This window comes from Lepidochelys kempii, chromosome 3 (assembly GCF_965140285.1).
Source record: "Lepidochelys kempii isolate rLepKem1 chromosome 3, rLepKem1.hap1, whole genome shotgun sequence".
Lineage (NCBI taxonomy): Eukaryota > Metazoa > Chordata > Testudines > Cheloniidae > Lepidochelys > Lepidochelys kempii.
The window spans coordinates 126,644,765-126,669,888 of NC_136382.1; the positions used below are offsets into that span (position 1 = coordinate 126,644,765).

Here is a 25,124-nt window from a genome sequence, read left to right on the forward strand (position 1 = left end):
TCTTGCTTAGTAAAACAGATCTGACAGGAGCACAACTCAAAGCTGTATGGCTGCAGTAGACTACATAAGCAGTAACATGTGTCAGACTACCTAATAAGTTAAATAAAGAAAAGCCTAGTTTCAAGCTCAACACCTCTCTCTCTCTCTCTCTCGCTGGCTGTTCTTGGCAGACATTTTTTATACATATTAGAATAAAAAAGTTTACAATGTGTTCAGTAGATCTGAGAGCCAAAGTGAGGCCATCCTTTAAAAATGTTCAGTTTCCTACTCCCAACCAACAGCTCTCAGACTAATCTCTGCAACTAGACTTTTGCTCACAGGATGGAGTTTTAATGTCCCTTAGATTTCTTTTTTGTTGCAATCGCACTAAAAAACGTCCAGGAGTCAATTCACAAAAGATACAGACAAAAAAAATGAAAACCACATTTTTAAAGGTTGGCCAAACTACACCCAGAGAACGTGTTGAACTCTATTTAGGAATTGCATAGAAAAATATCTGGCAGAGTTCACAGTGTCTGTCAGGCTTTTGGGAAGGGAAAGAGAGGTTCTGAGGACAAGGAGGCTCAAAGAAATGGGAAAGCTTCACAGAACTGTATATCGCAGCTGGTGTTAATACAGTGTACTTACAGCTCGTGCAAGTCTTCTATTACCAGCTGTTGAGTAACTTTTGATCTTCCAACTGTATTTTGTTTAAAATTACACGAACCAGTGGATCACAACTGGGAACCAACAATAGGGTCTGATTTGGTTATGACCGTAGCATTGCCCAACTCTGTATTTCCCCTCCTCCCCCCTCCCCATACACACTTAGCTGTACTTTATAATATTACTAGAGAATTCTGGATACATCTGAGACTTCCTGATTGACTGTCAATGATGTCAAATTCATATCTATAATGACCAACAAATGCACATGCTCAGCTGTTTTCCTTATTGTACATTTCAGTTCATAAAAAGCAATAAAGCACTTTAGGGAGTACATTTCAGTGTGGTTATCACATTACTTGGGGACACAGTCACACCCTTTGGCCATAATTCTACCCAAAGTATGTTATTATGGTCTACAAAATTAACTGCTTTCCATGTCTTATGACTTAGGTATGTACTGTAAAACTTGGCTTTAATATACTTTAAAATATCAAAACAGGAATATTTAATGGCTTATGACTACATTTCAAAATGCAGAATGCACTACAAAAATGTTAATTTTTAAACTTCCCTTATTTATTGGAGAAAGCGTTTAAATGTGGAATAGGGCTCTGAAACATTTATTAAAAAATAAAGTTCTTAAGTTTTCTTGCATTCACAAAATAAAATTTAAAAATAAAAGTGGTTACGTCAGCCTTGAAAAGTAAAGAAAACTATTTATCAGCCCACATAAAAGTCTTCTAACCCTCCCTTACTATAAACATGTGTATTCCCTTGCCCACACACACACGCACCCCTGAACCATCTCTCTCATACACACCTCTCACGTGTGTGCCTCCATCTGGTCTATATTAGAAAATTAGGTCAGTTTAACTACGGGGGTCAAGAGTGTGAAAAACCCACATCCCTGAGAGATGTAGCTATTCCAGCCTAACTCCCAGCGTAGACAAGCGCAGGTTATGTATTAAGATCATTGAAGGGGATGGTCCAGAGTAAGTCACTGCACAATTTATGGAAAAATGTACATTTCAGTAGTTTTCACAAGTTTCTTCTTTCGTCCTTGCTACCAAGTCCACTCCCCGCTACTCCCCCAACCACTGCATGTTCCAGTAAAGGGATAGAGAGCAAGTAATGATACTCCTATATACAAACAACCCAGTAATCAGTAATATGAGATGCACTTTAAAATCTTGAGTAGATATTTTAGGTGTTTGAGTTGTATAGTATGGATAAAGAATGCCCCTTTATGCTGGTATGACAGTTGGAGCAGCCTAAAGGGGCTCTAAAATCCTTCGTTCCAGCTTGGGGAGGATTTCCCCAGCAAAAGCACTGGAGATTTCAGGCTGTGCTGTAGCCAACAGGGCAGCCCCAGGAAGCTACCATCCCTTAAGAGAGGCCCCCAGAGCCGCCATAATTATGCAGTGTACCTCTCCAGTTTGAAGCCACCTTAACTCCTTGCTCCTCCCCTTAGAGGTGCAGCACAGAATCTCACCATAGATTTTATGGTCTATTCCTCATTCAACCTATAGCAATAACTGCAGCATATAAACACATATGCCACAACTGAACAGAAGAATTACATACACAGGGCAAATTACCCTTCTTGGTGGACAGAGTTGAGCCAGAACCCAACACCTAGATCTAAACTCCTCTCCAAATGTTGTGGAAAGTTTGAATCCAGACAGGGTCTTTGCGGCAGACCCTTGTCTCTATAATGGGCCACACCTAAATACTAGATCTGAACCACCACAAACTGGGAAAGGCTCCTCTCCACTCTGTACTTTGAATTGCACTGCCATCATGACAATTAAGTCACCGGACCAAAATTTTAAGGAGCAAGCCCTGGACACACTCAGAACCTAATTCTCCTCAGTACTTACATTTTATCAGCAGGTTTCTGGTTTGGTTTTTTGGCACTAAGATCTTAGGGGGAAAAACTGACATTTATTCTACATTTGTGCAGCACTTTGCATAATGGGACCCCACCTGGTTGTGGCCTTTAGTCGTTACCACAATATTTTTAACATTGTATATACAAACAAATAGTTTATATACAGTAGAAGACAGTTTAAGCAACTTGGCCTCAATTGACGTGCCCTGATGCCAATTACCTGTGTTCAATACATAATGCATGCAGCACTGAAGAGAGACTGGGCATGCGGGTACATGCCCATGTCCAGGAAGAGCCAATCCCAAGGGGCATTAGACATAACTGATGCTCCAGGGTTTCTGTACATGATTTTAATGTTTGTGAAATTCTTCCTCAAACTGAAAAATGCTAGTGCAAACACACAATCCTGACTCACCATGTTAAACACCTTCTCTCCATGTCCACAGAAACTGAGAGGATCTGGATTTGCCCACAGAGAGATAATAATTTAGACCAGTAAGTCTGAACACATGATGTTTTTCATAAAAGAATAAAACATAGAAGGAAGAAAGGAAGAGTGAAGAATCTATAGGAGACAGCTACAGTGTGGAATGTTTCTCTCTGAAAACTCCAGATTTTAACATTACTAGACTTTATTGGCCATTGATATGGGGTGAAATCAATGGCAAAATTCCCATGGACTTCAGTGGAGCCAGTGATACAGACAGTCTCCTGTAATACCCCAAACAAACCTTATGGAATTAAGATTAACTTTAGTGAATGAGGGTTAATATCTTTTGGGTCCATTGTGTTAAAAAAAGCAACTGTGTAGGTGTTACTATGGCATTTTATGTACCTTCTCTAGTAGTGAGGGGGATGTTAATATACCTCCTCTGTTATTAACCCCTTTAAGCCACCCCTCAGGAGAGGTGCGAACACACTAGTTCAAACTGTATTCTCCAGGGGCTGACAGACAAAGAAAGTGGGTTTTTGTTTTTTTGGATAAATAACCTGGTTTTAAACTAACTCAGGGCCCTTTTCCTGATCCAGCAAACAGACAGGACCGCTGGTCCATGAAGGACTCCAACCCCAAAGGGAGGATTGGAAGGGCTGGGCCTACTGAGGCCCCATAAGACTGCGCTTGTTCGGAGCTGAAGCTGTGATGAACCACAAGGACATCTCTTGTGTGGGGATTTAAACAACAGCTCCTGCCAGAATCCAGGTTAGGGTTGGGGTGATCTCTGGTAAATTATTAGCATGTGTGTAGTTTCCTCTATTGTTTTTAATAGGTCTTGCTGTCACCTTAAGAATAAAACAGGCTAGCACAGAAAGAGCTGCGTGGTCACTTATAACCATTGGCAATCGCTGTTATCAGTCTCGGAAGAGAAACCAAGCAGGCGTCCCTGGGCAGCCAGTCTGCGCAGGGACTAACACAGTGCAGGCAGGGAACTGTGCAGCCTGGAAATACTCTGGGAAGAAGGGAGAGAGACGGAGTCTCCACACAGGAAGGAAACTGCTGTTAAGCGGGAACCTGAAAGTGGGTGCCCTTGGTGGACCAGTGAGGGGAAAAAAAAGTGCAATTGCCCTGAACTGTGACACCAGGTTTCGCCCCTCCCAAACTTCTTGAAGATTTTACAGGCACCTCCCCAGCTGCCTAGCACACAAGTAGTTTCTCAGGTGAATTTTGACCAGTATCTAACACTGGCACAAAAGAACTTCATCGGATATTGGGTTGTGAGGTAGCAACATTGTCGATGCAGCAGGAAAAGGTTACTAAAATGACCAGTGAGGTAAAGTGCCTCAGAACTGTATGCAGTATATGAAAGAAGTGTTACTAAATAGGGACTGATGAATGAACATGGCCCATGTGCTGATCATGTAATATCTACCTCACAGAGGGATATATGGTGATCAATATGACATGTGGCAGGAATTGGTCCTCTGGTTATGGCCCATATATTATGATAGTTTAGAATGCTCACTCCGGACAGTGCATAATCCTAAAGGGAAAGAAAAGAGTCGTAAACACATAGCCTGCCAGCAGGCCAGAAATGACCAGGATGTGTCACTTTACTGTAAGACCCTCCCAAGGTTGCCCATTTTATGGGAAGCAACCAGATGAGCCCAAGGCTTTTCAGAGAGGGGCTGTGTTTTGCTTATACAGTCTGCTTAAGTTATTACAGACAGTTAAGAAGCAGCAAGAGAAATGTGGACTCATGATGCAAACATCTAGCTAGGCTACTACCATATAAGAGAAATGATCCACAGCTGGTGGGACAGACGACTCAGACAAGAGAAGAAATTGTGAGGGGCGATTAAAGGCAGATATTGGCACACCAACCTACTCCATAGTTATCTGAAGGGGGGTCCTTCCCTCACCCCATCCCCAGTACAGATAATGTGGTTACCTGCAATTCATGGTGATGAAAGGAGCGGAGTCACTGCAGTGGCAAGTTAAAAGGAAAGGTCAAGTAAGGTGGAAGTTTCATCTCAGACTACCTGTAACGTGTTGGATATGTGAAATTTCTATAAAGAGACAGAGAGCAATAAAAATATGTGTACTATATTTGTTAATATTCAGGACCACCTGTTTGGGCCAGCTCTGGTAGGCTGGTAGAAATCTTCTTAGGCACAGAGAATCTCTGGGGATTCCCATGGTAAGGTGCATATACACTGCTAGGTGGAAAAGACTGCCTCAGCAGCTGATATTTCCTGTACTTCTGTGTAGCAAGAAAATGGCAAGAGCAGTTCCCATGAAGCTAGAAGCACCAGAAACAGCAAGAATAATAAAAAATCTCATCCTTCTCTTAGGCCCAGAATCACTCTACTCTCTCTCTTTGAGCACATAACTCTCACTAAGAGAGGGCAGGTATCTGCTCCCTTTGAGCACATAACTCTCACTAAGAGAGGGCAGGTATCTGCTCCAACTAGACAATTCTTCCAGCTTTATTGGGATAGCAGATAGGTGACGAACAGCTATCTAAGGAAAAAGCATCCCAGTTTCAGTAGATCTAAAATGGAAACATCCAGGTACACTGAAGCAAGGTAGAGACAGTAGATGAAGTGTGCAGAATAGAGAAGCCTCTGATGATCAACCTGTAAACACACCATCTCCTTTTTCCTCTCCAGTGCCTACTGCTGCTCCTGATCAACACTCACATCTCAAAAGATGGTCATTTCAGCCAATGAATCTTGAGCAGAGGAGAGTGGATGCAGAAACAAGAGCCCTGGAAGGGACAAGAGATGAGGGACAAGAGGTTTCCCCAGGATGAGGGGCTGGAGTAAAGAGAAAGAGGATAGTTTGTATGTAGTCTTGTTATCCTTTTATCCTATTATTTGTGGAGCATTGATAACACACTCAGCACTGCAGAGAACACAAAGTAGATAGGATATGGCAGGATATTTGTTGTTACAGATCTTGCCAAAGTAGCGAGGCAGCTGGGGAAGTTAAAAGCCTCTGATCTGTACAGAACTGGTGTCCATGACAATACAAGACCTGCAGTGTCTAGTCATCATTTCAAAAGAAATGGAGCAAAACTGATGTTTATTACAGTAGAACCTCAGGAGTTACGAACACCAGAGTTATGAAATGACCAGTCAACCACACACCTCATTTGGAACTGGAGTGCACAATCAGGCAGCAGCAGAGACCAAAAGTTTAAAAAGCAAATCCAATACAATACTGTGTTAAATGTAAAATACTAAAAAAATAAAGGGAAAACAGCATTTTTCTTCTGCATAGTAAAGTTTCAAAGCTGTATTAAGTCAATGTTCAGTTGTAAACTTTTGAAAGAACCATAAGGTTTTGTTCAGAGTTATGAACAAGCCTCCATTCCAGAGATGTTCGTAACTCTGAAGTTCTACTGTATTTATATGTAAAGAAGAGAAACAAAAAGATTACTTAACAGAAAAAGAAAATAAAGTTATTATTACAGCATGGAGTTAAGATAGAATATAGCAAGTCATTAAAAATACTAAAGTTAAGAATTTATGTAGGGCTTCAGTAATAACTCTTAAAGTTTCCCGAATCTTTTCAATGCTCCAGACCAGGGGTTCTCAACCTCTTTCTTTCTGATGCCTCCCCAACATGCTATAAAAACTCCAAGGCCCACCTGTGCCACAATAGCTGGTTTTCTGCATATAAAAGCTGCAGCCAGTGTTAGGGGGTAGCAAGCCGGGCAATTGCCTTTGGCCCCATGCTACAGGCCCCCCCCATGAAGCTACATTGCTCAGGCTTAGGCTTCAGCCTCAGGTGGCAGGACTTAGGGCCTTGGGCTTCAGCTTTCTACCCTGGGCCACAGCACGTCTAATATTGGCCCTGGTTGGTGGCCCCCCTGAAACCTGTTTGCAGCCCCCCAGGGGACTCTAGACACCTGGTTGAAAACCACTGCTTTAGACCAAATCCACTGCTACTACCCATCACCACTATGGTTGAAGCTTTCAGAAGCACTTCAATAATAGCACCAGCATTTCACTCACTTTTTTTTGAAGAAAAAAAATCCTGACCAGAAATTAACACTTTTTTAAATAAAGTCAAAAGTTAGGTGTCGGTAAAGGCAAACGTTGCTGAAAAGCAGAGCTGTGCCAGCAGTTTCCCATTATAATCTGGCATTATTTTTCTCTAACTGGCATCCAGGCAACCGTGGTTGTTAACGGCCCTTTGCATATATTCAAACCCGCACTCATTAAAAAAATATAAATCTGGGACACTATGCTTGGTACTTTTTTGAGAGAGGTGGGCAGGAAGAGACAAAGTTTAAGTGAAATAATTAAGTTACACATTGACACAGCACTAATGTAAGAACTTTAAAAAAAAAAAATCAGGTCTAAGTAATACGAGGAGAGTAAAGAACAACCAGTCTGTAGCAAGAGAGTCAGGAGATCATTCTGAAGATGTGTGTGATAAATGAAGTGGGGGGGGGGGGAAGGGTAGCTCCCTTTTATGGGCACCCAGCCAGCCAGTTAGCTATAAAGTCCCTCTTGGTGGCTGTTTTCTGCTTTCTTTACTTGTAAAAAGTTAAAGTCCTGCAGGTAAAGGAAAGAGAGTGGGCACCTGACCAAAGGAGCCAATGGGAAGTCTAGAACTTTTTTAAATGGGGGAAGGGGAAACTTCCCCTTTCTCTCTGTTGTTGTTTTCTGGGAAAGCGGGACAGGGAGCAGTTATGCTATCAGAAACTTTAAGCCAGGTATGATCATAAATCAGGAGATCATACCTAGAATTAGTTATTTGGAATCCCCAAATGTGTAAGTTAATCAGGAATGTTTAGAAAGACATGATTAGGTTTATTTCTGTGTATTTCTTATGGCTAGTGGACTCCTCTATGCTAACCCCAGATGCTTTTGTTTGCTTATAACCTTTAAGCTGGACCCCCCCAAGAAAGCTATTTTGGGTGCTTAATTTTTGGAATTGCTCTTTTAAAAGTCTAGCAAAAGCCTAAGTTCGATGTATTTTCTTTATTTTTGTTTTTAAATAAAATTTACCTTTTTTAAGAACAGGATTGGATTTTTGGTATCCTAAGAGGTTTGTGCATATGTTGTTTAATTAGCTGGTGACAACAGCTAATTTCCTTTGTTTCCTTTCTCAGCTCTTCCCTGGAGGGGGGTGAAAGGACTTGAATTCCACAGGAAGGAATTCCCAAGAGTGCCTTCCTGGGTTCCAAAAAGGGGTTTTACATTTGGGTGGTGACAGCATTTACCCAGCCAAGGTCAGAAAACAGCTGTAACCTTGGGAGTTTAAATACAAGCCTGGAGTGGCAAGTATTAAATTTTTTAAATGCTTGTGGGTCCCCGTCCCCCCCCATCTCCTGCACTCGAAGCGCCAGAGTGGGGAATCAGCCTGGACAATGTGAAATAAATCAATTTTTTAAAATTTATAAAATCACTTTCATATTTTCAGATACATGTTGTGCTTAAGGAACTGTAGGAAGGGGCTATAAAAAAGGCATCATGAAGTTCCTTGTTTACAGTCTCACCAGGATTTCTATTTTAAATTAGTTCAATTTAAATGTAAAATTCTAACTGTTGGCCCTACAAACTCAGCCTGAGCTCCAAGAACCAAGCTGGAGTCTTTCCACCTCACACATCAGCACAACCAGTAATAAAGGTTCCATTAGCCAAACTATACCCTAAACTAACCTTGCTGCTGAAAGTGGTGCCATTGCACACTTGTTCAAACCCATTGCCTTCAGTGGGTTTCCACACTTATTGGCAAGTGGAACACAGTAAGCCATCTTACTGAAGATACACAAGATGGATTCTGTTCCCCCTCAGCTGTATTGACTTTGTAGGTGTAACCCTTTGGGGTTTAGAGAGCGTGGCCCCTTTAAATCGTTTTCCTAAGGGGAGGGAGGGGGGAGCAGTGAGCAGAAAGGAGGGAAACTCCAGGGTGTGGCTTGGGAGCTCCAGAGAGAAGGGCTGCAGCAAGCTGGCCCTCCCAAAGTGAAGGAGCAGAGAACCTGCCTGAAGCCTGAGAAGGACAGGGTGGCCGATCAGGGGCAACTCAGGACAGGAGCCAAGAGGAGCACTGTGCCAGGGAGGAATCGCCCAAGAAGGACAAGCCGGAGCTGGACCCAGGATCACTGTCACTGCTGCCCAGAGCTGCATGGGGCTGTGAGTACTGGGGCTTGTGACTGCATTGGGAACAAGGAGCGAGGCTGCTAGCCAGTTAAATGGGGAGGTGGTCGCTCTGTGTGGCTTTGCAGAGACGGCCGAAGAGGGCACCGGAGGGGTTTGTTGGGGAAAGTTTACTGGTGCTGAAGATGTCTAGGAGCACCCAAGACTCACCACTGGACTGGAATTTTGCTCAGGACTCCTGAACTCGGTGTGCAGACACATTGCTCAGTGTCTGCCCTTTCAGACTGTGCTACCACTGGGCCTGTGGGGCCTTGGTTTGGATGCAACCCTGGTTTACTGCTCCCCCTATATTTCCCCTTGTTGTTTTTCTCCTCTCATCCCTCTGTAAATAAATATTTCCCTTTCTTATATCCATTGTATTTTTCCAATGGGTGGGTGTGTTCACTCTCGGGGGTTTGGAACAGGTGCCCCTAGGGTGGAAGGGATTTTTCCTGCTGCATTCTTTCGTGCGCCTTCTCTTGGCCAGAGCTGCCTGCAGAGCAGACTCCATCTTGGCCATGAGGGTGCTAAAGTTACATAGGGTTAAAAGTAGTAAAAATAAATATATATATTTTAAACTAATGTACTTTGTCATGAAAGACAGAAGATGCATCTCAGAATACCCACAGAGAGCAGATCTGATAAGTAAGGTAATGTATTTTTTTTAACAATTACTTTTCAGAGTAGAATGAAACTGTAAGGGCCTTAATTTTTTTTCAAAAAATTACTGAATTTTTAAAAAAAAAGATCAAAATGAAGCTATGGCAATTTAAAATTTGTTACTTTTAAAAATATTGATGGCTGTTTCATTTTAGTGGAAACATTATATTAGCCTCAGTATAAGGTAATCCGTCTTCGTAATGACAATTTCATTGATTAGGTGGTCAGTTACACAAAATGAGGATTTCATAATTTTGTTTCTATAAACATGCTTGTGTAAACTGAGCTACACAGGTTTGCGCCACAAAAGAATTGCAGCAAACCTACGCCATCTAAATCCTTGAGGAAAATCAGAATTACATACTGGCTACCTAACAAACTACCTCTTTTGGGTTTTTTTCTGTTTGGAGATTTCATCTTTGCTTCTCCTCCATGCCTTTTTTTTTTTTTTGGATGCATGGCTAGAAAGGGTTAAACATCCTGCAAAATAAATAACGCTCAAAAGGCACGTGGAGATAATGTTTGTCTTTTTGTGTATTTACATATGTGTGAGTAGGGTCAACAATGTAATCAACAGTCCCTGCCTATGCTGTATTCTGATAATTCAGAGGTCAAAAGAACATCCTATCATTTAAATGAATTGTAAACACGGGATCTCTCAGTATTCATCTCTCTTTGAAATGTACTGTGAATGGTGGAGGAACAAGCAAATGGCCTTATGTTAATCCATATAGCTAAGTACTGGTGATGGACCTCCTTCAAAGTCATCCTAATTACTTTTTGTTCCCTGAGGAACTCCAACTTGTCAAAAGACATGAAATTGTATAAAAGATCCTTGGGTCCTGATTCTGTCATCTCCAATCTGCTTAGGCTTTATCAGAGGAAGTTTGAGTCACAAGACTGAGGTCTCAGTTATGCTGGTACACCCTGAATATGATACTTGGACATTGGACTATAAACTATGAACTATTTCTGAAAGAACTCTTTGCAACTATGAAGCTCATCATCTCTGCTATGACTCGAGCTCATGTCTATATGTATATTGATCTTTTAACCATTCTCTCTCTCTCATTTTTTAATAAATTTTAGTTTAGTTAATAAGAATTCACTGTAGTGTGTATTTGGGTAAGATCTGAAACATTCATTAACCTGGGAGGTAATGTGTCCGGTCCTTTGGGATTAGTAAAACCTTTTTTTTAAATATATGATGAAATAAGATTTACAGAAATTTTCATCATATTTGATGTGGATACCTGGATGGAGGCCTGAGGCTGGAGCACTGTAAGGGAACTGTGTTGTTTGGACTTCTGAGTAACCAGGAAGATAATAAAGAGGCTGTTCTATGCTGGCTTGGTAAATCTAAATATTGGAATATCCACCAGCTTTATGGGGATTGTCTGCCCCATTCTTTGCAGTTCACCCTAATTGAATGACCACAGCTGACCCCCACTGGGATCCCAGTCACAGAACAGCAACATTACAAAAAGAGCAAAAAGTCTGTACAATCCCAAAGGACTACCATAAATAATGGTTGCTGAAGATGGGCCATTTTTAAAGAGCATGCAAAATTGTACTAGTAAATAAGAAACAAGGAAAGGAGTAGGAATGGATGCAAGACGGGCTCTAGGCACCAGCAAAGCAAGCACATGCTTGGGGCAGCACAACTCCAGGGCCTTTTTTTTTTTTTGGCTTGGGCAGTTGCGCTCTCGGAACGGCAAATTTTTTGCTTGGTGCGGCAAAAAACCCTAGAGCCGGCCCAGCATGGATGGATAGAGGCCCCCTGCCTTCTCCCTTTTCCGACCTGCTATCATGTGCTTTTGGCCAGTCTCTTGCTAACTTATTTCCCCTTCTTTGCCAAACTGACTCCAGTGTTAGAAGGTGGGCAGGGTAAAAGGAAGGCACTTTGGGCCAGCAATGGCAAAGCTGGTTGGCTAGGGAATCTGAACAGAGGGGAGGAACTGGGAGATAATTTGAGGACTTCTTTTTAAAAAATGGTACCACTGTACCTCTCAGTTTTGCTTTATGTTGTCTGTTTACATTGTAAACTCTTTTGAGCAAAGACTACGTCATACTATGACCCAAAACAGCAGGGCCCCCAGTCTGGATTGTGGCCTGTGGATACAACCTCACTATAAAAATGTTAAATATTAGTGGTCCCTTAAAGCAAGGGATTGCCTATTGGGAGATGGATCCTTAGTGCAGCCTTCACTGTATTTGGTGAGTGTGTGTGTAAGTACAAAGAAAGATGTACCTAAAGCAGAAGGTAGGAGTCGGAGGAGAGGGGAAGAGCAGCTGCATCGTCATGGGTCTCCCACTAATAGAAGCTTCCCACTCATCTTCTGCGTCTATTTATTCATCTTTCACTGGAAAGAACTACTCTTAACTGTGTGGATTTTCCCCAGATGGGTATTGTAGTTTAAGAATGCTTCCCCACCTGGGGGGGTGAGGAAACAGAGTGACAGAGCGAGACAGGTACCCAGAAGTAACCTAATACAGGACAGGCCCAACAAGGAAAACAACAGAACACCACTGGCCATCACATACAGCCCCCAGCTAAAAACTCTTCAGCGCATCAACGATCTACAACCTATCCTGGAAAATGATCCCCCACTCACTGGCCTTGGGAGGCAGGCCAATCCTCACTTACAAACAGCCTCCCAACCTGAAGCAAATACTCAACAGCAGCTACACACTACACCACAGAAACACTAACCCAGGAACCAATCCCTGTAAGAAACCCCGTTGCCTTCTCTATCCCCATATCTACTCTAGCAACACCATCATAGGACCAAACCACACCAGCAGGGACTCATTCACCTGCACATCTACTAATGTGATATGCCATCATGTGCCAGCAATGCCCCTCTGCCATGTACACTGGCCAAACTTGATAGTCTTTCTGTAAAAAGGATAAATGGACACAAATCAGATATCAGGAATAACACACAAAAGCCAGTAGGAGAACACTTCAATCTCCCTGGACATTCAATAACAGATTTAAATAAAACAAAAACAAAACAAACACTTCAAAAACAGACTTCAAAGAGAAACTGCAGAGCTACAATTCATTTGCAAACTTAACACCATCAATTTGGGCTTGAATAGGGGCTGGGAGTGGCTGGCTCACTTCAAAAGCAATTTCCCCTCTGTTGGTATTGACACCTCCTCCTCAATTATTGGGAGTGGACCACATCCACCCTAACTGAATTGGGCTTCAATAGTGGTTCTCTACTTGTAAGGTAACTCCCTTCTCTTCATGTGCCAGTATAGATTTATGCCAATATATATTAATTTTCACTCCATGCATCTGAAGTAGTGGGTTTTTACCCATGAAAGCTTATGCCCAAATAAATCGGTTAGTCTTCAAGGTGCCACCAGACTCCTCGTTGTGTCAGCTGAAATTAGACAGCCATGACCTCAGCACCTGGCTGGGCAAAGACATCTCAGCTATGTAGATGCCAGATGTGCAACCAGGAGGTTTTGCCAATATATTTAGTGAATAAAATGAGATGTTCCCTCATTTAAAAGGTTTAGGATTCTCTGTTCCCATCCCCATTCTCCCTACAAATCCCATCCTAGTCCTGAATTAAAAATTTATAGCATTATGATTAGCAGAGTTGATCCAAAGAACTTCTAGTCAAAAACTGGTACACTCATTATTTATAGTCACGGAAAGAGAAAAACAGAAAGGTTAATGAATATATTCTTGCCATTAAAAATAAATAAATGAAATCACACGCTATCTGTTTTTGAAAAGTGACGCAGCGCTTTCTATTCCTATATACTTTCTGCTTGCCTTGTAACAGTGCAATAAAAAGAGATCGCTTATTCATTCTCAGGACACTGGAAAAACCTAATAGCAACACACAAGGTCTCCATGACTTTCAGTTATTGTTTCGGAGTGGATATAAACTGTTAAGAGCCACACACAAGAAGCCACTTGCAGCACTCAACAAGAAGATGTGTTGGTCCTACAAAACCCAAGAAAAATGTGCCACATTCTTGAGCACCAGCAACTGGCACCTTATTAACTAACTGTTTACTTATGAATAGACACCTTTCTTTTACAGAGAACTCCTGTAACAAAAATTAGGTGGCTGAATACATTTCAGAATAGAATTCATCTCCAGCAACCCTCTGGAAAGGCTCAGTGCCTTGAGCTGAAAGATGAGTAAAGTTTTTTCCACAGAGTGAAAAATGAAGGACTTTAGCTTGTCCATTCTTCCAACTATCCGGAGATAATAGATCTGCTGTAGTTCTTCTACCCGAACATTAGCAGTAAGTACACTAGTTGGCAGTCATTCTCAGTCCATGCATTTATGGCTTGCAGATGGCCTAATTTCTTAATATTCTACAGTATATCCCATTGCTGCTTAGGGCTTTAACAGTATGGTCATAACTTTCTCCTGCTACCTAAATCTGACATTTCTCAAAGTTAAGCTAACTCTGACCCTCAAATAAGGTTGCTTACAAGGCATGTGTATGTGGAAGCTGCATACACTTTGCATGTACTTTATATTGCTATCTTTGTGCATGGTTACAGTGTTGGTGTGGTGTGGGGGAAAAATGAGGGAGAAGAGAAGGGAGGAGCTGCAATTCTCCTTCTTCTGTAAACTGGCAGGGAATAGGTGGGGCCTTGGCTTGCCTTTTTCCCCCTGCCGTCCCCTCTCTAAATGCCCCAAACAGCCCAGTTGAGCCAGCAGAGAGAAGAAAGTAATCTTCTACTGGTATAGACCTGAAACAAGGGGGGGGGGGGGGGGAAATCCAGAGAGAAAAAGAGAGGTGGCCAAGTCACAGTTCCTTCCCCAGTTTTCTCCTGGGGCCACGTATCTATGTACTGCTGCTGGTTATAGGCCAAAGTAAACTCTCAGTATCACCCTTGTCTTTCTGTCTTAAAGTGCATTTTCATCTTTCTGCCTAAATTTCAGCATTTCATTTTTCTGTCTAGCATTTAAACCTTGCCTAAATAAATTATTTCAAGCTTCTTCATGCTAAGGTATGTTTATATTCTCTCTCATTTTAAGTTGTGGATAATGTATACTAATAGTGGTATGCATGCCGATGGACAAATGGTATGTTTAATAAAAAAAGAATGTTAGTATAGGGGCAAACTGGGAAAAAGCAGCTCTATTAACGATCAGTCAGTTTACAGAATATTCTAGTCCCTTACATTGTGTGATTCCCCAAAATTGGCCCCAGAACCCACCCCTAGTTGCAGAACTGTGTTATAGAATCTAAACTTTCACTGGAAAAAACATACATATCCCTTTATGGTTGAAAAGAAACCGTAGGCTCACATTTTCAAGGTTAAATCAAAGCTGTGGTATCTTCCTGAGACTGCAGACATCTGAAAGCATACCTCTAGGAAGTAGGAACTGCTCCGGTGGACTGCTAAATAATCAAGATTTTTTTCTTCACTGTTTATCATTTTTAATCAGACACATACAGCAAATGTGCTTAACCCCTCAATCCCAGGTAACTTCCTTCTCCTCCCACGGTATATGAAGCCCCAGTCGTCCCCTACCAAGTCACCATAATTTCCACCATTGTCCCTGGCAACTTCTATAATGTGGCTATGCTTATTACAACAATCTTTGGAATAATGAAAAATGTGAGAACCACAAAAGATAACTTTAATATTAAATAAATAACAGGGTGCCCCTAGGGGCTGATTATAGTCTTATTTTCATATTTAATGTATTCAAAAACTCCATTGTTTAAATGTAAATGAAGCTGCTTCCATACGATCAGTCTCCCACAGAATCTAGGACTCTGGAATACATGGTGCCTTGATTACTTTATACATTCCATTACTATTAAAGGAATTAGATAAACTGTCCCCCTCCCAACCCACTTTCCACTTCTGCCTGATCCTGCAAAGAGGTTATAAGCCTGCTTTTAATGACATCACACCAAGCCACCATGGTCCACTCAAAACCATCAATGTGACGCACTGCAACATGAGGAAGGAGGCAAGAAGCTGTATGAGACAGCAGTTGTTTAAATGGAAATATACTTGACAACAAGTAAAATGGCAAGGAAGAAAAAGGTAAAATGAATTGTGTTCAAGTCAGAAATTTTTAAGAGGCTTCCTAGGAGTAACAACTACACCTTAAAGGGACACTCCACTACTTTTTCCATTATTTTGTAATAGGCTCCTACAGGATCTATGTATTTTGCCTTGTTTTTATTCTTTACCCTCCATGATCTGAATTCTTCACTTTATCACTTACTGACATTTTTAGGAAGCATCTGAAGTCAAACACACAGAAATCTGTGAATCATCTTTAAGAAGGCATGGGGCCAGATTCTCAACTGGCATAAAGTCAGCATAGCACTACTGACGTCAATGGAGCTACATGGATTCACACTAGCTGAAAACCTGGCTCCTGACTGCCAACTTCAGGGCCAGCCCTCATTTTGCTAATAATTGCTACCTCTGGGTCAATAAATACTTGTATACTAGTGCACCTCTATCCAGAGAGAGATAGAATGAAGAATTTTGTCTTACACCCACCAGCGTATGAAAGTAGGACCAGGACAATGTAATACTAACACATTCATTACTAACTCCACTTAATGCAAAACAAAAATCAGACATGGGTACTACTGGACTCCAAGGGGAATATTTTCAAAGGTGCCTAATAACTTTGAAAGCCAATGGGACTTACGCTCTTAAAGCACTAGTGATTTTGAAAATTTTATCTTAAGTACTTACATGGCCTATCACTGAAGGATCCAAGTGCCCCCAAAACAATAAAATTTCTTCTCACCACACCCCTCTAGTTAAGAAGTCATCCCCATTTTTATTTACAGAGAAAATAAGTGACTTGTCCCAGGTTACATTCTTCAGCCAAGGAAAAAGTGCCTATGTCAAATATTCAAAATGTCAGCACTTCCAGTAGCTCTACCTCATAGCATCAGGTGGCAAAATTACTTCCCCCTAACATGTAGGCTACAATCTTACCCCTGAAGATCTAAATTTCTCCCTCACAGTTCTTCAAAACCAAACTGTATTCTTCAGGTCTAGATACAGTTAACCTACTCCAATATATTTTAGAAACATAACCTTAGTGATCACTCTCTTAAAAGAGGCCATTATGACAACAGGAGTGAGCATGACTCTCCCACGCTTGAAGCCTTGATTCAGAAAGTTACTAATTTAGTACCTGCCTAACTCTAAGCTTTCCAATGCATGCTTAAAGTTAGGCATGTGCAAAGTACCTTTTTAAACTGGGATCTAAACGAATAGAAATGGGAGGTTTCAATAGTTGTTGTTGTTGTTTCTGTTGATTCTCCATAACAACAACAACTTGGAGTTATTTTTCTCCTGGTAGTTTGTACAAAGCATTATTGCATCATCCATAAATCTTATCTACCAAGACATATCATCTCTCTTCCCCGGCATCCATACCTCTACTTATGTTTTCTCCCATCCTCTCTTCCTTAAACCCACTACCAGTAAGTCACCATAGCAAACATCAAAGGCCAAGGTCAGCCCTGGTGAACATGGATATAACTCCACTGAAGTCAGTGAGGTTGCCCTCACTTTCATCAGGCTGAATTTAGTCCATAGAGCCAACAGTAGACTAAGACACACACCTTACCTAGTGTGTTAGTTGCATTTATACTTTGCTTACATACATGACACCCTTTATCTTTCCAGAGCCCTCAGAATGAATTTGTTAGCAGTTAACTGTAGTTACTCCAACTGGTCTCAAAGCTTTTTTTGCTTGCTTCCTAAGAAGGCCCTTACATCACAGTGATCATCGACAAAGCACCAAGGGTTGGATGTTACTCTTTCAGTTGACCGGAAATGCGTATGTAGGGAGAAGGCTAGTATGTTTCTGAGAAGCAAACACAGGTAACTGAGTACTTGTCTGCTAGAGGAGTGACAACTCAAGATCAAAAGTCCCAACTCACTAGCCCATGAAGCCAGCCAACTTTTTAAAAGCATTGTTTACTCTCCAGTTTTTTGCCACATCCCCTAGAAATTTCCTACTGGATTACTTTTCATTTGGTACACATATACACAGGCTTCTGCAGCAAAAGCCAACAGGGGCTGCCCTTTCTTCATTGCAGTACATGTGTAGTACCAGGCTATACTCAATGCTTTATATCAAACACAACCACCGCCCCCCAAAAAAGTTTGTTCCAAAATATCTACACTCTGAGAATAAACACAGATCACACAATAGAGTGGCTACTGACATTATGAGCTGTACACTTCATGGATCAGGCATTTGAGGAGGAGAAGAAGGAATGTGGCTGGCTTATATTTCAAACAGCTGATTAACGTAAGACTTGAAATCACAAGTGGAAGGAGAAGACAAATGGAACATAAGAACGGCCATAATGGGTCAGACCAATGGTCCATCTAGCCCAGTATCCTGTCTTCCGACAACGGCTGGTGCCAGTTGCTTCAGAGGGAATGAACAGAACAGGGCAATTATTGAATGATCCATCCTCTGTCATCAAGTCCCAGCTTTTGGCAGAGGGACCCACAGAGCATATGGTGGCATCCCTGACCGTCTTGGCTAATAGCCTCTGATGGACCTATCCTCCATGAACTTATCCAATTCTTTTTTTAAAAACTCTATTTTTACTTTTGGCCTTCACAGCATCCCTTGGCAATGAATTCAACAGACTTCCTTAAAGCGGTTTTAAACCTGCTGCCTATCAATTTTGTTGGGTGACCCCTTGCTCTTGTGTTGTGCGAAGGGGTAAATAACATTTCTTTATTCACTTTCTCCACACCAGTCATGATTTTATAGACCTCTATCAGATCCTTACTTACATCTCTTTTCTACGATGAACAGTCCCAGTCTTTTTAATCCCACCTTGAATGGAAGCTGCTCCATACCCCTCACCATTTTTGTTGCCCTTCTTTGTATCGTTTCCAGTGGGAAGGAGAAAATGTTGGGCTGAGCACAGAGAGGGGAAGGAGGAAACTAGTGCAGAGATGTAAGGGAGAAGCACCGGAATTATAGGTTAGTCCTGCCTTGAGTGCAGGGGACCGGACCAGATGACCTCTCGAGGTCCCTTCCAGTCCTACGATTCTATAATTTACCCAGAAGGTGACAAGTAGCCAGGTTACTTCTGTATGTACACAACAGAAATGCACACAGACAATGAATGTAGAGAACAGTATTTGAATGTAACTGCTTCTACCAAGTGAAAGGGAGAGAGTGAAGCAGCAATGTAAAGCAAACATTGGGTCAAACTCCTAATTCAGTTACATCACTGTAAATCTGCAGGAAGAGCTAAATTTGGCCTCCTATATTTTGATGTGCCCACATCAAGATTTCAGAAGTTTATTTTTCTAAACTGTCTACAAGATTTAATCAATAATACTTTATACCAATCAAAAATACAAGGCATAAAGATAATTTTTCAGTAGGTATTTAAGATCTCACATAACTAGACATTTTTAGTCAGAGAAAAAGGTGTATCCCAACTGTGCCTTTTAACTTGGAGTCTTTGTGCGGGAACGAAACTCAAGAGGACTTGGTTAATATTAACCAAGACCCCTTATCCAGCAAGCACAGGACTGGTCATACTGAGCTCAATGGAACTACTCATATATGTAAAGTTACACATGTGCATAAGTGTCTGCAGGATTGGGGCTCAAGTTTGCCTCTAGAAAAAAAAAAAAACAGTTTTTAAACAATTTTTAAAAAGCTAGCCGTCAGGAGCCCAGTTCGGCAGAATGCTGAAAGCCTCAACAGTCACGGATCTCTGTGAAAGCTGAGGGTATTTAACACAGTACAGAATTGGACCTGAAGAAAAACAAATCATCTACTTTCATAGACTGTTAAAATAGAGACAGTGAAAAGAAAAATACAGCAGGTTAAATTTTATTCTCAGTTATGTGTGTACAGGAAAGCAGCATTTGGTCAAGCGAGGACTCGGAGAGTTATTCTGTCCATCAGCTCCCACACCAACAAAACGCCTCACAAAAAGTTGTCTGAAATATTGTCTGACACTAAAGCAGTGATTGCTGGATAATGACAAAAGTAAGAGCTGTGAATAGGATTACTGAATAATTTTAAGTTTATCATATCATTTTGTGTTCCATGATTACGAGAGCACAAAATCCATTTTAACTTGCTCTTTTGTAGCTAAAGCCCTCCATCTTTGCACATTCTCCACCAGCTTTCAAAGGAACATAGAAAAGAGGGACATACAAGGTCTTCTGGATCATTAAGTATGCCCTAATACAATATACAGTCACCACCACAGGCTTTCAATTTGTGACCCAAGATCCTCAGCCATTTAAATGACACCAAAACCAGCAAGATGCAGCCAAAGGTGCTGCTAGTAATGTGACATGGAGATACACTGACTGACCAGTTGCACATATCCATAGGGCTCAATTCTGAGGTTATTTACTCTGGTGGAACTCCATTGACCTCACTGGAGATACTCCTGATTCAAACTGATGTAAGCAAGGTCAAAATTAGGCCTGTTTGGTCTCCACACTTCATTACTAAGGATCTGATGCTGGAAACTCCCGCTCAATGCAATGTGCTGAATGTCCGAAACTTGCAATGTCAGGCCCTATTTTAGCAGGAGCAGTTAGAGAGAGTTCTAGCAAGGCCTTCATAAAATGCTTTGTGAAAGACTAAAAAAAAAGTCACCCCAAAGGAGGTTAGAAATTGTATGCCACAGCCTAAATGGTGTCCACCAGCCTGCCCCATGTATACTGAACACATGTGGGAGAAGAATAAAGCTCCACAAGCATTAATTTAATTTGGCCAAAGAACTGACACACAGTGCAGCAGTTTGGAATTAGTCTATGTTAGCTAGATGTTTTTAAACCATCATAGGCCCTCAAAGTAAGGATACTTGTTATTTAGCATAGCACATCCCTGATTTACCAAATAGAGCACAGAATTAAGATGGCCAAACTAGAACGAGTCTCTCTATGGTCCATGTCTGTGCCACTGGAAGAAGGCCCCACAGTTGAGCTGCATTTGCATTCTGCACAGATGCTGGGTTTGGTAGTGTCCAAAAATCTGAGCTTTTATTATTATTTTTTGGTTTATTAGTAAACTAGAATCTATGATTTAAACAAGCACCCTACATGTACATTGTAGAACTAAATCTCAGGAGTTACATGGCCTTTTCATACTTCTGGGAAAATATTACACCCCCTTGCCAATCTAATAAGCATGTTCTCTCTACAGAGGTAGAAAACCTACCATAAGCACACACAGCATGTAAATCATTTCAGATTAAACCAAAAATAACTGTACATCTGATGTAAAAAAAAAAAAAAGAAGAAGAAGAAGATCACATCCACCATTTTGCACAAAATATGCTCACTACAGTATTGTGGTACATTGAACACTCTTAATGGTTTCTACAGTTACATATTCATACAGACAATATAATTAGCAAGCAGCATTCTTTTCTGTGAAATACAAAGGAGAAAATAAAATAAAAATCACTACATGTTCATAAAAATACACTTGATCTCATTAACAAAAACTAGATTTTAAACTAAAATTCCATAATTTACAATGCCATAGTCTGCATAAACCTGGATCATATAGGCACAGCAAGGTTCACATCCAGTTTGATTTGCAAAATACCTTGTGTGTTTTCCTACAAGATATTTATTATTTGCTCTCTTAATACAAGCAGATCAGTGCTTTGCTAAATAATTTTCCACTTTCATTTTATTTCTTATTCAGTGTACTTCCAAAACAAGAAAAATATCTGTATAAAGTTAAATGCCGTTTTCTGTTCCTCATTACATAACCAGAGATCTTGTAGGAAGTACTATTGTGGAGTTTAAAAAAAAAACAAAAACAAACAACTACCATATACACACCACTGCATTACAATAATGTTCACCATGTTTCCATACACACCATTGGTACCCCAATTAAATGAAAATGATATGTAACCTATAGACCAACTTTCAGGTCAATGCTGAATATCTTTTCTGTGTCTGACATCATCTATACCTGGCAAAGAGGTAAGCTTTTCTCCATTAGTGACAGCAAAACCTCAATTTTTCCCTATTGATTGCAAAAACACTGTATGCTGTCATGCAAATAAAGTCATTCAGAGAGATAAAAATGTTCCTCAGGTGACTGTATTTGTTTTAATGGACAAATGGTTTTAGGAAATGATGGACATGGATTTTATTTTACTGTGGGAGAGACGAGCAGTTTAAAATAACAGCCCCGTAAACCCTAAACAATCTCTTTCGAGATAAATGGTGCATCACTATGACTTTTTCTTTCTAACGAAGCTAAAAGAGCACGCCAGGAACCGGATTTGAGATATTTCACTTCACCAGAGAGATTTTTGCATTGGGTTGTGTTTTTTTGGAGGCTGAATTTCATGATTTTTGATTACTTTTGTGACATTGTGATCCTTATCATTCTTTATAAAAAGGACCATTGACTCCATATTGGAGAACACACTCATTCCATCCCTATCAGCTCTATACTCGGGTTTGCACCTGCTAAGACAAAAGCACCATATTTCTGAATTCTAACATGGTAAGAAATAAATTTACATTTTCACCTTACTCCACCATACACACCATCATCTCCCACCTTAGTCTTCAAAGCCATTATAAACAGCTTTAAACATTGCTTTTAATCTGGCTGGTATTTTTCCTCTCTTCTGCATTATAGCCACAACCCCTAAAACACTGTAGCTTGGCTTGGCTCATCTGGGCCCACTTAGTCAAAATAAACACAAAGGAAAGAAACTATTGGGCTAACTGAAACAAACAAAAAATCAGCTGCAGAACTCCCTAATACTTGTGTGCATAGCTGATTTTACACCAGCTCAGCTTCTACATTGATATTATCTTGTCAAAATGTGACGAACAGCTTTCATCACAAATACTTAGAGCTTGAAAATTACAGCAAAGCTGTTGAAAAACCAACTTTAGCTGGATGCGAAGTGTGCTGTGCAAGTGCAGCATTTGAAGCCTCAACATGACGCAACTGAAATCATATTAGGGATGGGGACTTATGAACTAAAATGGAACACCACACACACCCCAAAAAACCCCACATACACATCCCACCTCAGAAATATACCACTCATTGCTCAAGCTGAGAGCACCTTGTAAACACAAATTTACACAAGCTGCTAATCAATGATACAGTGTGAATATACCAATGCAATTGACAAACAGCAAGTGGTGAAGGGAATCTGGATTGATCAGCAAACCTGCAATTCCCCCTCAGCAATCGATCAATATAGCCCCTTCTCTCTCCTTCCTGCTCCCCTTAACCCCTTCACCATCCAAAGTTCAGTGTTGATGCAATCACAGCAGACCTGCTCTTTTAATGCCCTTATTGGAAACAATCTGGCCTAATTATTAAAGTCACCTCTATAGCTCTCTTTACTCAGGGAGATAAGCCAGGCTGATGCATTCCTGTGCTGGGATCCCCCTACACTCCCAATTGCCTCCCCTCCACTTGCAGGCTCCCTTCTCCCTACCTTGCTCCTCGCTGCCCCCAAAGCAGGCTCTGGGTTCCTCCTGGGGGAGCCCGGATCCTCTACCCTCCAGGGTTTTGCGTTTCTTCGACATCTGGCCGGTTTTTGGGAGTTGGGTTTCTCCTCTCTCTCTCTCTCTCCGGGGAGATGAGTGTATGTGAAGGGAGAGAGAGACACACACACAGAGGGGGAGAGAGAGATTGAAAGAAATCGCTGCTTAAAGAGAGGGGAAGAGACTTTGGAGTGGCTGGAGAGCAAGTAGGAGGCAGGGACTAAGTGGAGAAATCCTACAAATCACAATCCCATCAATTCAGCCCCACGTCTAAGGGGGTTGCTCCCCCCACCCTTTCCTATCCACCTGGGGGAGAGAGGCAGCATTCAAGAGGGAGGCAATAGGCACCTCTGCAGGTTTTACACTTGTTGGTGGCCAGCTGGGGGGAGGGGGTGATTTATATTTATTTGTACTGGGCTCCCTGTGGGTTAAAAAAATGGTTCGAACAGACTGAGGGAAAGAAAGGGGCGGGGGCAGAGACAGATGAGGACAAACGACAGGCGCTTCCAGGTGTAGGGGTCATGTGTGCTGTAGCTGGGGATCCTGACTTCCCGGCGGGGAGGGCTGTTCTCCCCTAGGTGGCTGGAGGCCCCCCCGCAGCCCAAACTCGGAGTGCAGGAGAGCACGGGCTGTGGCCACTGGCCGCCCAGGCAGGCACCTGCGGGAGCAGGGGCATTGCTGCTGAGCTTCGCAGCTGGCTAGGAATATTCACGAGGAACTCGCACCTTGCAAACTCCGCTGTGAAGTCAGTGCCCGGCCCCCGCACTCCCCCGGTAACCCGTTCAGCCCTGGATGTAAAAAGCGCCGCTCTCCCCCTGCCTTCACAAACATCGCCCCCCCACACACACACCTGTCCCACTTTCCAACCCAATGCCGAGGCTCGGGGCTGATGCTACGTGGAGGGAGAGAGCAACTTACCCTCAGAACTATGCACCAGCTCATCTCTGCCTTCCCCTTCGGATCCACTTTAAAGAGCAGATCCTCGCTCCCACTTCAGTCCGGGAGACAGAGACAAGGGGGGCGGGGGGGGGGCCTCAATTAGTAACAGCAGCTGCAAAGTGGGTGAAATTCGGGGAGCTCTTAGGGCACGATCCCAGCTCTTCTGTGCTCCCAGCAGCAGGGCTTCTTCCTGGGCGCTGGAGAACAAGGTGCTCAACAAGTCTTCCTCGCTACCAAAAATGAAGAGCACAGGCTGAGTGATGATCCCTTCCCGTCAGGTGGCATTTAACAAAACGATGCAGCGAGCTACTCAGCTGATCAGGAAATTTTAGTGGAGCTTGCAGTGGCAGCAGGTTTTCCTAGTTCTCTCTCTCCATATATATACACACATATATACAGTGTGTGTGTGTTTGTATTATACCTATATATGTGTGTGTATATATATATACTGTAAATGTTTGGTTCTTAGGATCTCATAAAACCCTGTCTGCCGGCTGCCTGGAAGTTAAAGAGTTGTTCTTAAGCAAAAGGGGCTGATGCTTGGACACATCTCACGTCCAACAGGAGGCAATGACGTCTGTAGCTTCATTGCTATAACAGCACCAAGGCTGCAATTGCCATTCATTGAAATGATAAGGGGCGCTCAGACGTAAGCAGCCTGGACCTTTTGCAAGAGACTGAAGCTGATTCCCGCCCCCGCCGCCCGAAAAACCCCCAACACAAATAAATAATAACAATAAGCAGCAAGAGAAGGGGCTGGGGGGGGGTCTCAGCGCTGCGATCAGAAGCTTGTTTCTCAGCTCCAGAAACATTTTGTAACTGACTAGACTTTGGGAGATTTCTACATATTGGGGCGGGGGAAATGTTAAT

At 42.0% G+C, this 25,124-nt stretch overlaps 1 protein-coding gene across 1 annotated transcript in view; it reads right to left on the reverse strand.

Annotated features, from left to right (window-relative positions):
• Positions 1–24,768, reverse strand: part of PDE10A (phosphodiesterase 10A) — a 574,288-nt gene extending 549,520 nt beyond the window's left edge. The window contains exons 1-2 of the mRNA XM_073337888.1: positions 24,234–24,768; positions 23,267–23,476 (exon numbers count right to left, since the gene is read on the reverse strand). Coding sequence (XP_073193989.1) covers positions 23,267–23,357 — 91 coding nt within the window. The 5' untranslated portion in view covers positions 23,358–23,476; positions 24,234–24,768. The remainder of the gene's footprint in view (positions 1–23,266; positions 23,477–24,233) is intronic.
• Positions 24,769–25,124: the final 356 nt, after the last annotated feature.